General features: G+C 38.7%; 1 protein-coding gene across 1 annotated transcript in view; it reads left to right on the top strand.

Annotated features, from left to right (window-relative positions):
• ints3 (integrator complex subunit 3) overlaps window positions 1-16,347 on the top strand; it is a 120,786-nt gene that overhangs the window by 67,535 nt on the left and 36,904 nt on the right. The window contains exons 15-18 of the mRNA XM_084312721.1: window positions 334-450; window positions 4,469-4,598; window positions 5,955-6,009; window positions 11,780-11,883. Of these exons, the coding sequence (XP_084168847.1) occupies window positions 334-450; window positions 4,469-4,598; window positions 5,955-6,009; window positions 11,780-11,883 (406 nt within the window). The remainder of the gene's footprint in view (window positions 1-333; window positions 451-4,468; window positions 4,599-5,954; window positions 6,010-11,779; window positions 11,884-16,347) is intronic.

Here is a 16,347-nt window from a genome sequence, read left to right as displayed (position 1 = left end):
CACACATAGTCCTGTAGGTCTCCCTAGCCTCCTACTGAAGGTACCACACATAGTCCTGTAGGTCTCCCTTGCCTCCTACTGAAGGTACCACACATAGTCCTGTAGGTCTCCCTAGCCTCCTACTGAAGGTAACGATATCCATGATGGGAAAACATGGTCACCCTGCTGTAAATCCAAAATGTTTTCTTGTTTTTCTCAATTCGGTGAAAAGTTAAATATTTGAGGGAGATGATTATTTATGTGTTTATTTACTTTAATCTCACAGCAGCTTTATACGTGTTTCATTCTGTGTGAGCATCCTCTCGTCTGACTAACACCCCCCTCCCCTGGTAGTGAAAATGGAGGAGTCTGCTTCCATAGACATGGACAACCATATGGACAAGGATGAGGGCTGTGATTTCAACACAGAAGCAGCCTTCAGCGATGATGAGGAGGAGATCAATAATAAAGGTAACGCTCTGACACACTCTCACTCACTCACACTCTCTCTCCTCTCTCTCTCTCACACACACAAGGGTGCTGCGGTGATGGAAAATGTCCCATGAATGGTTAATATTACAATTTACAATTCAGTCATTTAGCTGGTGCTTTTATCCAAAGCGACTTACAGATTGTGAACAACATGATGAGGGAGGACATGGTGGCATGCAGTTTGCGGAGGTTCTTAGCAGAGGCCTCGATCTTATGGTGACAGAAGGAGGTTTTGGAAATAGTAATGTTTTTGGAGAATGCTAACAAGAGGTTATGATAAGTAGTGATGTCACCAGTGAAGCGGGTCTTTTTATACTTTCTCTTGGCCGCTCTCAGGCTCTGTCTTTTTTTCTCTTACTGCTATCCGTCAGCCATGGTCTGGGTGTGTCTGTAGAGTGCTTACTTTGATCTTTAACGTTATGTGGCTACATTGATCCACTGTTTTCTTTTTTAAAGCCACAGTATCTTTGACCATATAGACACATTTCAACTTGACAACAAAAACAATCATAGAGCAGCATTCCAGAATGGTCTAAATTTAATTTCCTGTCATATTAGCTTGAACCATAAGAAGAGGTGTCGTCATAGAAACATTCAATAATGGCTTCCTTTCCCAAATCACATTGTAAGACGTAGCGTTGTTTCCCAGTGCTGAATAACCTCAGTGAGAACGTTGGAGCTGTGACCTCATCCTCTACTTATTAGGACATTAGCAAACACTGCAACAGGAAGTCGAGCTGTTTCCTAGCAACACATCAAACATTCCACTGAAACTGTACATGCTATTCACATACACATTTGAGTTGTAGATGGGAAATAAGCTTTCTGAACATTTCTTAATCCATTTTAGATTTGTCAAGTACAATTAAAAACATAAACAACTCATATGTACCTGTGTCTAGTGTTAATCCTTGGATCCAGAGCTCAGTCAATCAACTACATTTACATTTACATTTAGTCATTTAGCTGACGCTTTTATCCAAAGCGACTTACAAGTTCTGTACGACAAGACAGCAAGAAGGGTACAACTCTATCAGCTGAGTAACAATGTTCATCAAGTGTTGCGTGTTACAGTGTAGGTTAGTTTATTAGGACAAGTGCATGACAGTAAGGTTAGTCAGGGTTAGATTTTTTTTATTTTTTTTATAAAAATCATTTCAGATAATGGTTGAAGAAGTGAGTCTTTAGTCGACGGCGAAAAATTGGACGGGATTCGGCTGTCCTAACTGGGATGGGTAGTTCATTCCACCATTGTGGGGCAAGGACTGAGAATAGGCGGCTTCTCTTTGATGACCCTCCGGGAGCTTGGATAGGAGTAGGTCTGAGGCGGCCAGAAGATGCAGAGCGTAGGGGTCTTGAAGGTGTGTAGTTAGAGACCATTGACCGGAGGTAGGCGGGAGCGGTTCCCTTTGCCGCACGGTATGCTAGGTCGAGGGCCTTGAAGCCTAGAGAATGACAGCATGTTGTCTTGTGTTAGTCCTTGTATCAAGAGCTCAAGTCAGTCAACTAGAGAATGACAGCACGTTGTCTAGTGTTAGTCCTTGTATCAAGTAGGGATGGGCATTTTAAATAAAAATCCAGATCGATTGATCGCATGCTACTGTATACTCGAGTGATCGTGTATTACTCGTAAAGGGGGAAAAAAAATATATTTTTTAAACTTAATTTTGTTCATTCACGTATATGTTTAAGGAAACCAACAAACACTTATAATCGTACACATACATGTGAAACAGATATGTAAAAAAACATTAAAAAAATATATACCGGTATATATACAAATTATTAATAATTTAAGATCGATTTTTCTCATAGCTACGAGTAATCGATTAATCTATTACTCACGCCCATCCCTAGTATCAAGAGCTCAGTCAGTCAACTAGAGCAGTGGTTCCCAAAGTCGGGGTCGCGACCCAAAGGTGGGCCGCGAGCAGCCACGGGTGGGCCGCGAGATGATTTTAAAAAAATAATAAAAAAATAAAAAAAAAGATTTTTTTTATTTTTTATTTTTTTATTTTTTATTTTTTTATTTAAATTTTTTTTGTCAGGCCACTGAACTTAGAAGCAGGCCAGGACAGTGTTTCTAGTTGTATTCTAAAATTCTTTTCTATTGTATTCTAAAATGTGACTATATGGTTTTATATTAACTTAATAAATAAACAAAAACGAAAAATCTACTTATTTCAACGAACATTTCAAACTAAATAACAGATTATGCACATAAAACGCTGAAAACAACCGAAGCAACAATAGTATTTTAATGAGGCTATTATTATTATCATTATTATTTTGCAACAAGTTAGCCCTCTCATAAATAGCACATATAAATGAATAACTAACTTGAACTAACTTAATAGGATTGAAGTGATATTTGGCTTAAAAAATCGGTCGCCTGGCAAAAAAAAAAAAAAAAAAAGCCAGACGATGTGCATTGGGCCGCGGCTCTCTGACGCCTTATTTTCTGGGCCCTGGCCTGAAAAGTTTGGGAACCCCTGAACTAGAGAATGACAGTATGTTGTCTAGTGTTAGTCCTTGTATCAAGATCCAGAAAAAAGGGGAGGAAAAAGTAGATAAAAAAAAGAAAATGGAAGGCCGACGCCACAATTGTGTATTGTTCAGATGAGAGGGAGTAAGGGACAACTTTCTTTTAATATCGAAAACTACAAACAGAATGGCTAACTAGAGCTATTTTGAAAGAGAGAAGGATGTCATTCCTTCTTAGTAGGGTGGGGTGAGTGATTTTATTAAAATAAATTAAACACACACCTGTGTGCTTTAGCTCGGTTTATTTTATGTTTTCTTCCATCTTCGCTGTGTTTTTGGGTTCTTGAAAAGCGCTATATAAATAAAATGAATTATTATTAAACTGATGGGTTATAGGCATGGTTGGATATAGGAAGGATATTTATCTAGCTGGGGGCAATATTCTGCAGATTCATTTGTAACTTTAATTGTGATTTGTTTGTAACTTTAATCCAAAAACTTTACCTTGTATTTGATTGTACTGTTGTAACTGATTGGAAATATATTCTGTGTTTTTGTGTGAAGAGCTATCATTGTATTGCATGGGTGGAACCGTAATGGGAACGAATGCATACTATAATGCTTTTTGGTAACAATATGTTTGTTTAAAGCATTTTGTAAGGCAGTCTGTTGTGTGATTTGAAGAGGTTGTTCCCCAGTAAATGCACTTGAGCTCAACCTGAACGTCTGCAACTCCTCCGAGAGGAGTTACACTGTGACTGTCATGTAATGTTTGTTGTTACATGCTATATGATATGTGGACTCCAGTTTAATGAATCCAAACATAGATTCCGCCACTTTGTAACACTTTTGTTTGTAACACTTTCTTTGAGCTCTGTTAGTGAAACAATGCCGCAATCGACCTTATAGCATAGCGGTCCCATATTGCAACGGGTTGTAGATCTAATAACGCATTATCAAAATTAATGTATGCAATTTAAACAAACAGGTGAACCAGAGGCAGAGAAAGACAGGGAAAGGTTCGAGGAGGGAGAAGCCTTTGCAGGGACTAATATGGAAACAGGTTTGTGTGACGACCAACCAGTGCCACTGCACAACAGAGTTTAAAAGTAATTGCAGCATACAGTAGATATGTTCTGTATGCACAAATATATGAAAGAAAAACATTTGAAAATGAGACTCATTGTTTTGCATATTAACTTGACACAAAGGTAAATTAGCGGATTGTGTTTTGTTATTTGATGATTCGTTGATTGCTGATTGATTAGCTTGATATGTTATTTAGTTATCAAGTTATCTTGATATGTTATTTCGGAGAAATGGGGGCCGCTTGACCGCAAATTCCCGGGCTGCTTTTTGTTGCCAGTCCGCCCCTGTCAAGAGCTCAGTCATTAACTAGAAAATGACACAAGACTGCATTTTAAATGTATTTTTCATGGTGGTGCTACCTATTAGTGGGGGTGGGAATCATGGCCCCAGCAGGTCTGACCATGTATCTTACTGATCATTGCAGGAAAAAAGCGGGAATTCAGGTTCCACCCAATCAAAGAGGCCATTATTGAGGAGCCAGCCGACATCTCGCCCTACTTGGACCAATTGGAAGACACAATGAAAGAGAAAGTCTTGCAGCTTCAGAAAGAAAGGTAAGAGGGACAACAGACATTCAGACAGTCACACAAATGATCTGACATTAGGTCATTTTTTTTCCCCCAAAGTTTTATTTGGAAGTTAGTTGTTACTTAGAAGGACAATAGCCGTGGCCTATAATTTAGTTGTTACTTGTTAGGACAGTAGCCGTGGTCTATAATTTAGTTGTTACTTGTTAGAAGGATGTTAGCTGTGGTCTGGAAGTTAGTTGTTACTTGTTAGAAGGACGTTAGCTGTGGTCTGGAAGTTAGTTGTTACTTGTTAGAAGGATGTTATCTGTGGTCTGGAAGTTAGTTTTTACTTGTTAGAAGGATGTTAGCTGTGGTCTGGAAGTTAGTTGTTACTTGTTAGAAGGATGCTAGCTGTGGTCTGGAAGTTAGTTTTTTACTTGTTAGAAGGATGTTAGCTGTGGTCTGGAAGTTAGTTGTTACTTGTTAGAAGGATGCTAGCTGTGGTCTGGAAGTTAGTTTTTACTTGTTAGAAGAATGTTAGCTGTGGCTACTTGTTAGAAGGATGCTAGCTGTGGCCTGAAAGTTTGTTTTTTGATCTCAAGAAGGGCATTGGCAAACAAACGTAGTGCTGAAAATATACATTTTGCCGGCTGTTTTGATAGGGTTAGGGTCTTTACTCTTGGCTACATTTGAAAAAAAAGAAAACCGGCTACATTAATTAATACAGACTGTATTGATCGATTTATGCCGTGATATTATTTTCGTAGCGGTGCCGGACCACTCGGGCTAAAGGGGTTAACAGATTAAATATCTTTCTGGGCAATGGGATCTAGACACTACCATACAAAATGTATAAAAAAAAATCTCAAACCTAGTCCACTGCCAGTCTTTGGGGCTGTTATGAAAGAATGTAGCTCATCCAGCTTGTGTTAGCAGCACTAGTTTGAGAAGCAGGCTGTATTTATATGAGGTGACTCACACCTGGTAGCGGTGTATTAAAGCTGCACTAGGCAGTATTTATAGGCACTATCTAGTTTTGGGATATACATTTTACTCTTTACTACTAAATTGTGTGTGATTATATATATATTTAGTACTAAATAAATATTGGTACTAAGTAAATAGTGTGTGATATATATATTTAGTACTAAATAAATAATGTGTGATATATATTTAGTACTAAATATATAGTGTGATATCTTTTTTGTACTAAATCAATAGTGTGAGATATATTTTAGTACTAAATTAATAGTGTGTGTAAGTAATTGAAGACCTGTGGCGCTAGATTAAATAAATTGGATGGGCATTTAATTTAAGATGTAGGGGGGTGGGCTGATGTTTTCTAGGTATATAGGACAGTTCCTATGTTCATATTCTCTATGTCTCTCCTTCTGTCTCTAGTGACACAGAGGTACAGTGTGAGGTGATGCAGGAGATAGTAGATCACATATTGGAGGTGAGTAATATTTAATTTGTACTGTTCCTCTGTACTGTGTTGTATTCTTTTGTATTCTAATGTATTCAGTAGGGGTGTCACGATTTATCGACTGAATAAATCAATTCCAAATGTTTAATCAATTAAAGATTACTGCATCGTAGGGCTGACCTTCAAATTTCTTTTTGGAATTCGAAGCTTCAGGGCCGAGATTCGATTTTAATTTGAAGCTTCAAGATAAAAGAAAAAAGTTACATTTTATTTTTTGTATCTTTTATTTAATTTTTAATTTATGTTTTGGGACCTGTACAGCACTTTGTTCAACTTTGTCAGTGCTGTAAAGTTTAAACCTTTTTAAATCTTAGACAAACAAAACACTTTGCTTTCATGAAATATTGTAAGCCATCATTTGAGGCTTTATAAAAGCAGCACAATGAACACAAATCTGTCAGTGCCGAGTCCGACCTCATCTTAAATAACAAACAGCATTGCTTGTTGTAGTTAACCCTTTCTCTACCACGCTTATGTACATCCTTATACCATCCTCTGCCAGCTCTATTTGTCTATGGAGAAGTTCCCCTTCTTTGCAGGGCTATAGCTTTTTAAATTGTATTGCTAAATTGACATTACTATGGCCCATTCAAAATCAATTATCTATCGTTTAGGATGTAGCAACGTTCTACTTTTTCATTCACATATTCATACTAAAATACGGTCTAAGGTATAAATATGTTTTTATCGTTTTCTGCAGCATTCTGCAGAACGTGATTTCAAATGGACGTGCTTCTAGAAGTTACTACTCATCATCTGATGTTGACCGGATGGGGGGGGGGGGGGTCGTTTATAATTCTGTGGCCAACGTTAGATGATTCATGTAGTGTGGGTGATAGGATCATCAGAGCAGTTTGTATCGAACACGGTCATAATAAACGCTGAAACTTACCCCAGTCTCCTCGGGCCGTTGGGCGATGAGCGTGGAGCAAAAAGATTGCTATTATGGGATGTTGAAATATGCGATCCATTTCCAGGTTGTATAATAGTATATACGTCCAAATCATGTTGTTTATCGAGTTATTGGTAACGGATCGCTATCCATTGTGTCGAGCTCGAGTCCCGGGAGCTATAGCGAGTGGTCTGACCGAATTTGGATGAGCACCAGTTTCCGGTTTGCTGTTTGGGCGATCCGCCGATCGGCCACCAGATGGCGCTCTTGAACCGTTGGAGAGTTTAGAGGAGATCAACAGTAGATCTCAAGTCTCCGCGGGAGAAATATGATTGCCATCACAGATTTTTGAAATATTGATCTCAATGACGTGTTATGGCATCATTGGCAGATTAACACTTTAATCGCAGATGGCGTGTTTAGACGTCATTCCTAGCCATGCTCATTCTGCCGAAGACGCCGTAACTCGTCTTTGATGTCAATATTTCAAAAATCTGTGATCGAAATCATATTTCTCCTCTGGGGTCCTGAGATATACTGCTGATCTCCACTCAACTCTCTAGCGGTTCAAGAGCGCCATCTGGTGGCCGATCGGCAGATCGCCAACAGGAAGTGACTCGTCAAACAGGAAGTGCTCATCCATATTTCGTCCGGGCACTCGCGATCATTAGCAGGACTCTATCTCAACACACTGGATAATCAATCGCTCGCCCTAACTCAATAAACAACGTTATTTGGACGTATATAGTATTATACAACCTGGAAATGGTTCATCAGGATCAACATCCCATAATCGAAAACTGTCTACTCCAAGCTGATCGTCCAACGGCGAGTTTCAACGTTATTTTCTAACGTCTTCTATACTAACTGATCTGATGATCATATGACCCACACTAGATGAATGGTATAACGTTGCCCACGGAATTATAAACGCCCCCTCGCCCATCCGGTCAATATCAGATGATACGTAGTAACTTCTAGAAGTACCTCCAGTTGAAATTTTTCATCTGGCACCGATCGCTACCAAACTGTATTTGATCATCAATATAGTGCATTTGGGGCTATAAATCAAGTTCTGGAGAAAGCTGCAGAAAACGATAAAAACATACTTATACTTTTAGTATGAATATGTGAATGAAAAAGTATAACATTGATACACCCTGAACAATACATATAGGACATTGAATGGGCCATAATAATGTCAATTTAGCAATAGAATTTAAAAAGTTATAGCCCTGCAAAGAAGGGGAACTTCTCCATAGACAAATAGAGCTGGCTAGGGATGGTAAATTATGAATTTAACCATGGCGATCAAAGTGTTAAGCATGGCGAGCAATGACGTGTTACGGCGTCCTTGGCGATTAAAGGGTTAACAAAGAGAGGCAGAGTTGATTTAAAAAAAAATAAAAAATTGTATAATCGAATTTTATTTTCATATTCGAATCCTATGCCCATCGAAGCTTCGACGTATTTAAGACAGCCCTACTGCATCGATACATTGAAACGTTTAATTGGTGGCAGTTAAATGTTCCAAAGCATCTTGTCTGACGGAAATTCAAAAGAAGAAGAATCATTGCAGGGCTTTCCTCAGGATTTTCAAACAAGATGGTGCTTGTTTGCCCCCCATCTGGGAGGGGGGAAACTGCAATAAAGAACCATTTGCTGTAATTTCCTGCAACAAAAGACATAATTTGAAAAAAATTGCAAACACAAGGCTAAATTCCAAATAAGTTATTTAGTTAAGTACAGTGTATAAGGTTGCACGATAATTTTACGTTGAACACGAAAACACACATACACAGTGGAACAGAGGACTAAGCAATCATGTTTTAGACAACATGATGTTGTGTTTCTTTTTCCAATGTAGCCAAGAGTAAAGACCAGCACTGTTTGTTTAGCAATGATTTTAAAATATGAAATAGTTTTTTTCTTAGTGAAATATGAGCTTAAAAAAAATCTCAGCGCATTGCACCGGAAAGCAGATGATTTAGACGGTAGAACAGGAAGCACTACATTTCATAAAACTACACTACCCAGCTCACACAACAAATCTTTTTTTCTTACAAGCATTGACTGTAATATCGTGTTTATATCTCAAGGGTTGAACAAACCTCAACATTATTGCCATAAAATACAACATACCGTAATTTTCGGACTATAAGGCGCACCTGAATATAAGCCGCAGCAGCTAAATTGAATGATGTGTACATATATAAGCCGCACTGGACTATAAGCCGCAGGTGTTTTAATGTTTAATTACCATATGTAAGGGTTCGTGCTAGGGATGTCCCGATCACGTTTTTTTGCTCCCGATCCGATCCTGATCATGTGATTTTGAGTATCTACCGATACCGATCTTTCCCGATCCGATAAAAAAAAAGTAAAAAGAAATTTAACTTTTTTTATTTTAAATTTTTTTCAACAAACATGACCATGTTCACGTCTTAAACTCATACTGAGGCCTTAGTTTTGCTTTTAAATTGCATATCATTCATTTATTTATTGTCACACAGAGCAGAAGAATTTTGCCAAAACAAACCAATATTATCCAGCTGCAGAACGGCAGACTAGCCACACTCTCAGACCCAAACACATTTCCTTTGATTTAATTATACATCAAATGATTTATGTCAAGGATTGCAATGCCTCGCTTGAATGAAGTTAACTTTTCACCTGGATAACGTCAACATTCAGGGTGAATGTAATGTGAGAAATTGGGATAAAAAAAATAAAATTTTTTTTTTTTTAATTTGGGTCTGAGAGTTTGGCTGGTCTGCCGTTCTGCAGCTGGATACTATTGGTTTGTTTTGGCAAAATTCTTCTGCTCTGTGTGACAATAAATAAATGAATGATGATATGCAATTTAAAACCAAAACGAAGGCCTCAGTATGAGTTTAAGACGTGAACATGGTCATGTTTGTTGAATAAATAAAAAAATCGAAAAAAAAAATAGCTGATTTTTTTTTTTTTTTTTTTTTTTTGCCGATCCCAATCTTCGGAAAATCACATGATCGGCCCCGATCACGTGATCGCATCGGGACATCCCTAGTTTGTGCACAGAGGGGATTGTCGGGAAAGAGATGGCTGTTTGAGGAAGCTCCCATTTATTAACATTTCAACAAACTGTACTGTATCACATAGCGTTTCAGACACAAACTTTTCAATTTTCAAACTTTAACGGTGCGCTCAAATAACAAATAACAACACTAGTAACAAATATATATATATATATATATATCTATATCTATATAATATATATCAACAATAACAGTGAAGTAAACATCTCACGTGAATAAGTGAATGAACGTCTCGACTCGAGGCGAGTGAATGAATGTCTGTGAAAACCAAGATGGCCGCTCAGCAAAAGACCACCGCAACACTTCCTGGATTCTGAAATCGGGGAGGAGATTGCGGGGGGGTCAAATGAATGAATGTGGATGAGAGCCTTGACATTAAGTGATTGCCGCTACGGCTGTGGGGGTGCTAGAGACATGATCGAATAGACTTGTATGCACCTGAGTCTCCTGAACACGGCGTGAGACATTCCTAATCGATCAGAACTAAATTGGCAGCGAAAAATACCGTTTTTTAAGCATCGATTCCCCATGCACATGCGCAGATTGGCCACAGAGTGTGACGCAACGCACATCCACTGGAATGTTCCATTAGAGGGGCATTAGAGGGGGTGTTGTGTTGTGAGAATGATAAGATAGAATTAAATATACAGTAAAAGGAATACAGTACAAATATACAGAAGTCTACAGTAAGTGTAATATTGCACAGTGTTGTGCATGTATAATCAGTAGCTTAGGCTACATAGTAGGCTAATGACAGTTTATTCTAGTCTAGCAGGTGCTGGTATAGACTAGTAATGTTGATTTTCAGTCATCTATGACATTTTTTGCCTAGATATCTAGGCAAAATATGTCATATATTATACATCTATACCAGCACCTGCTAGACTAGAATAGGCTGTCATTAGCCTACTATGTAGCCTAAGCTAAATAGATCCATAGATTTAGGAGGTCCCCTAGTGGCCGTTAGCTGTAAAAATCCATAGATTATATAAGCCGCAGGGTCGAAAAATGGGGGGAAAAGGCGCTGCTTATAGTCAGAAAATTACGGTATATTGTTTCTTTACCTTTCTGTGAACATCTAGAAAAAAACGTGTCTCAATCCGGTGATTTTTGATGCAGTTGTCGCCATTATACAAAAGTAACTGTACTTACAGTAGATTTAATTCTCAGTCTTGCCCTCTATCGACCGCCTGGTGGTACTAAATCCATTGGAAAGAGGAAATCTGTGCCGTTCCATAGACGTATCACTTAATCATAATAAGGCCTAATATTCTATATTCATATTTCCTATTGCATATGTCCGGATGGCAAAATTCAGTACTGTATCTACAAAAAACCCTGTAAAGGATGTGCCCTTTGTTCATTTGCTTAGCTTTTTATTACACTTGATCTCAAGAAGGTGCTGAATGAGCTCAGTGGCATCTTTCTGCGTTTGGTCAATGTTAGCATGGTGGTGTTCACAGTCAAAGATACAAAAAAAATTATAATAATTATTTAGTCCTTTGGTTCATTATAATTTACTTACCAATAACATGCAAATGGGCAGGACCTTGTAGAAGTGGAGCAATCTTCCATTTACTTGGGTATGTACTTTTAGGCAAATCTTCGGAAAATAACAGGTTAATGTCTTTTAGCTTCAATTGTCTTTTTCGGATGAAAATGACTAGTTTGGATCCATCGATTAATCGATGAAATAATCGCTGCATCTATCAATGACTAATGGTTAGTAGCAGCTAGTGTTATTATTGAACTGTGTTGTCTCGTTCAACAGGAGGACTTTGACTCGGAGCAGATGTCGACACTGGCCTCCTGTCTGGCTGAGCTGTTTAAAGGTCACTTCAGAGGAGACGTTCTGCCTGATGAGATCACTGAAGAGTACGTTACTGGCTGACTGGCTGTCTGTCTGTTTGATGTCTGGCTGGTTGTCTGACTGGCTGGCTGGCTGTCTGGCTGTCTATCTGTCTGACTTACAGTCTAGTCTGTATTAGGGCTGCTGCGATCATGATATTTTGTAATGACGATTATTGTCTGACAAATCTCTTCTCCAGAGAGAGTCAAGAACTTAAGAAGATAGCTACCAGTTTCCTCTATGTGCATTGAGTCGAAAGCTATCTGGCTGCACCTTAGCCTAGCTTAGCACAATGAATGGAAGCGGACAGTGACTGGTAGCCTTCGGGAGAGGTGTTAGTTGGACAATGCCTAGGCTACCCGTCACTGTCCGCTAGGGCTGTCTTAAATACTTCGAAGCTTCGTTCGATGGCACAAGCTTCGGAAAAAGAAAAAAAAATCAATTTTTTTTTCAAATTTTTATTTATTTTTTACTTCGGTGTGTGTGCATGGGGCCATTGGGTGGGGCCGGGGGACAAATACACTGGAGGAAAGTAACCCAGCTCAGCACTGCCCAAATTATATCATCACTATTGCCTGTTTGAAGGATATCATCCTCAAACACATATACACCACCTACACGCCTATTCTCAGTCCTTGCCCCACAATGGTGGAATGAACTACCCACCCCAGTTAGGACAGCCGAATCACGTCCAATCTTTCGCCGTCGACTAAAGACGCACTTCTTCAACCATTATCTGAAATAAAATTTTAAAAATTAAATAAAGAAAATCTAACCCTAACTAACCTTACTGTCATGCACTTGTCCTAATAAACTAACCTACACTGTAACACGCAACACTTTGATGAATATTGTTACTCAGCTGATAGAGTTGTATCCTTCCTGATGACCTGTCGTACAGAACTTGTAAGTCGCTTTGGATAAAAGCGTCAGCTAACTGACTAAATGTAAATGTGAATGTAAATGCCTTGTAGAATTCCACACGTAAGAAAGAAAGATACTGGGATGAATAAACAAAATAGGAAATAAAATGTAGAAATGCATGCAATACATAAATAAATATGAATCTCCATATATGCAATAGAACATTTAGATAAGGTGCTACTGAGATGTTTTGGTGAGTTCTTTGTTTTTTTGTGGAAGTAGCCCTTAATTGGTATGATAATTGGTCTGTAGTGGAGTCTACAAGATCTACATTGCCGGACCTTGTAGACTGACATAATTCTGTGCATAGTTTAGTCTACACAGGCCATATTTCAAATAATCAAAATCTTACTTCATTCATCTTAAACATTCTTGATTTGGGGGATTGGTAGTTCCCATGAAATCTGAAGTTGTTCAAACGACAACAGCGATCCACCTTCAATTAAATCACACAGCCGTGTTGGCTGCGTCACAGTCACGAAAGGGGCTACTTAATTCATTAATCCAATCCACTTTATTTATAGAGCACATTTAAAAACAACAAAGTTTACCAAAGTGCTGTACAAGTCCCACAACATAAGATTAAAAAAAATTATATATATAAAAAAAAAAAATTATATAAAAAAAAATGTATTAATTTTTTTTTAATTCGAAGCTTCGAATTAAAATCGAAGCTCGGCCCCGAAGCTTCGATTGCCAAAAAAAATTCGAAGGTCAGCCCTACTGTCCGCTTCCATTCATTGTGCTAAGCTAGGCTAACATGCAGCCAGATAGTGCCCACATCAGTGAGACCATGCAGTGACTGTGCTACATTGATTGATTGATTGATTGATTGAAAAGTTTATTAACAGATTGCAGAATGGGTACAGTACAGTACAGCTCAATACATACAATTGTTAAGAGGATGCAGACCTGAGAAAGACTTTCGTCTTGTTTCCATCAGGGTCCTCCATTTTCAATTCATCATATGACACACACGACATACTGATAGACAGTACTGCTACATCTATACATTTATGACATACCAGATTTTCAAATACAGTACTGTTTGTGATACTAAAAAATCCAGAAAAAGAGTGTATACACATTTGACATAGAAACTGTGCATTGGGGGAGGTTGGGTAGGTGGGGTGGGGCTGTACATTGGAGGTGGGGGGGGGGTTGGGTAGGGGGGGGGACACTGTACATTGGAATACTGACCTACATTTGACATAGAAACTGTACATTGGAGGAGGTTGGGTAGGTGGGGTGGGGTTGGGTGGGGCTGTACATTGGAGGTGGGGGGGGGGGGGGGGGGGCGGGGTTGGGTACATTGGAATACTGACAAAGCCATGCTTGGTCTTTATTAGGGGTGGGACGATACATCGATCCAGATCGATACATCGATGTAATTATCAACAATCGAATCGGATCGATGCGATGTAATAAGATCGATTCATATCGATACTCTTATTTTGAAAATCCTGTGGCGAGTCTCATATCCGCCCAAGAACAACAGCAGTAGCTCCGTGTGTGTAGATGTTACAGCATAGCATTCTCCCTTTCTGTGTGTATGTGTGTGCGCGTGAGTCTTTGGAAAGACCAGATGAGGTCAGAGGAGTTTGATGTTTAAATGTTATTTAAACATAAACAATATAATACATAATAAATGTAGGCCTATACATGATCATGCAACATCAACAAATTGTTGTAGGAACGGTTTGGGAGAGGGAGGTTGTGAGTTTTGAGTTCCAAAAAATGTAGCTTAAAGTTTAAAGCTCAATATATAAAAACGTGGCACTTTACAGTGAACAGGAGGTCTATTTGTATTAAAAACAATAGATTGATTTTCCTTTAAATGTCTGGAAGAGCTCAAAAATACAAATGTCAAATGATATTTTCATTACCTTTTTTTTGTTGATCTAAATGTTACTGATTGTGTTAAATGGGCATATGATATCATCTCATATCAATCGCAGGCACCTGAATCTAATCGTATCGTATTGTATCGTGAGAGACTTTGTGATATCGGCAAATATCGTATCGTTGTCCAAAGAATCGATATCGTATCGTATCATGATGAAACTGGTGATTCCCACCCCTAGTCTTTATTGTACAACTGGGTTAGGACATTTGTAGGTGCCAGTTTTGAATTGCAGTCTCCCGTAGGTGTTCTTTGAGAGTGTTTTTGAAGGTGGGTAGTGATTCACATTCCTTTACAGCTTTGGGTAGGGCGTTCCACATTGTTGTGGCATAATTGCGAAACGTGTTTAGTCCCTTGTTTGAGCCGAATCTGGGTTTTACATGATTTGTGGAGCTCCCTCTGGTGTTGTGATCGTGGTATTCACTGACCTTTGGGAAGTATTTTGACATGTACATGGGTACCTTGGTCGTGTAGTGTATCTTGTAGACCAGGCCCATTGCAAGTTGCTGTACTCTGTCGTCTACTCTAAGCCATCCTAGGTTGGCAAAGTGTGCAGGGGTGAGGTGGGTTCTAGGAGTCAGGTCAAGCAGTAGTCTGACTAGTTTGTTTTGAGATGTTTGTAATTTGGTTTTTAGTGCCTTTGAGGTGCTTTGGTACCATGAGGTGCAAGCATAGTCGTAGTACCCTTGAATGAGTGCTCCTGCCAGAGTCTTCAGGGTATTCTTGTTTACCAGGGAGGAGATCCGGTACAAGAATCGAGTTCGTTGATTGACTTTTTTTATTACATTGGATGCCATTTTGTCACAGGAAAGATTAGCCTCTAGGATGGAACCCAGGTAGGTAATTTCATTGCCATGACAACGTTGGAGCAAAGTAAACTGGCGTTGGTAAAGAGTTTGCACACAAACTGACACACAACATCTAACCCCTCTGTGACCTGTCCTGTACAGAGATTTACATTATTCAACTCTCAGATTGATCTGAATCTTATGTAATGACCTGGATCAATGATCAACATTATACTAAATAGTTCTGAGTATCTCATATGATCCCAGGGTCTGTTACTATAGTCTTTCTGTGGATATAATAGAGGGATGCATTGATACTCATATTTACACATTACATTAACACTTTGAGTGCCAAGGGTCCGGTGCCCCGGAACCCTGTTGCGTGCCAACACCCACTTCAATGATAGCGCTCTCATATTTGCGAACGCATAAACTACATCTTTAATTATTGCCAAAAAAAATTCGAAGGTCAGCCCTACTGTCCGCTTCCATTCATTGTGCTAAGCTAGGCTAACATGCAGCCAGATAGTGCCCACATCAGTGAGACCATGCAGTGACTGTGCTACATTGATTGATTGATTGATTGATTGATTGAAAAGTTTATTAACAGATTGCAGAATGGGTACAATACAGTACAGCTCAATACACACAATTGTTAAGGGGATGCTATATGATATATGCTATATGATATAATTGATGATATAATATATAAGCCATTATCCCTTTGTGTGTGATTATTATTTTCTCACAGTAGTGTATATATATATATATATGTGTGTGTGTGTGTGTGTGTTTGGCTAAAGTGGATAGAAAACACAGTACTGTGCAAAAGTCTTAGGCACCCAATAGTTTTTATATAAATTGTCTTAGATGTA

This window comes from Notolepis coatsorum, assembly GCF_963971535.1.
Source record: "Notolepis coatsorum genome assembly, chromosome: 4".
Taxonomy (NCBI): domain Eukaryota; kingdom Metazoa; phylum Chordata; class Actinopteri; order Aulopiformes; family Paralepididae; genus Notolepis; species Notolepis coatsorum.
This window is presented reverse-complemented; position numbering and strand designations above follow the sequence as displayed.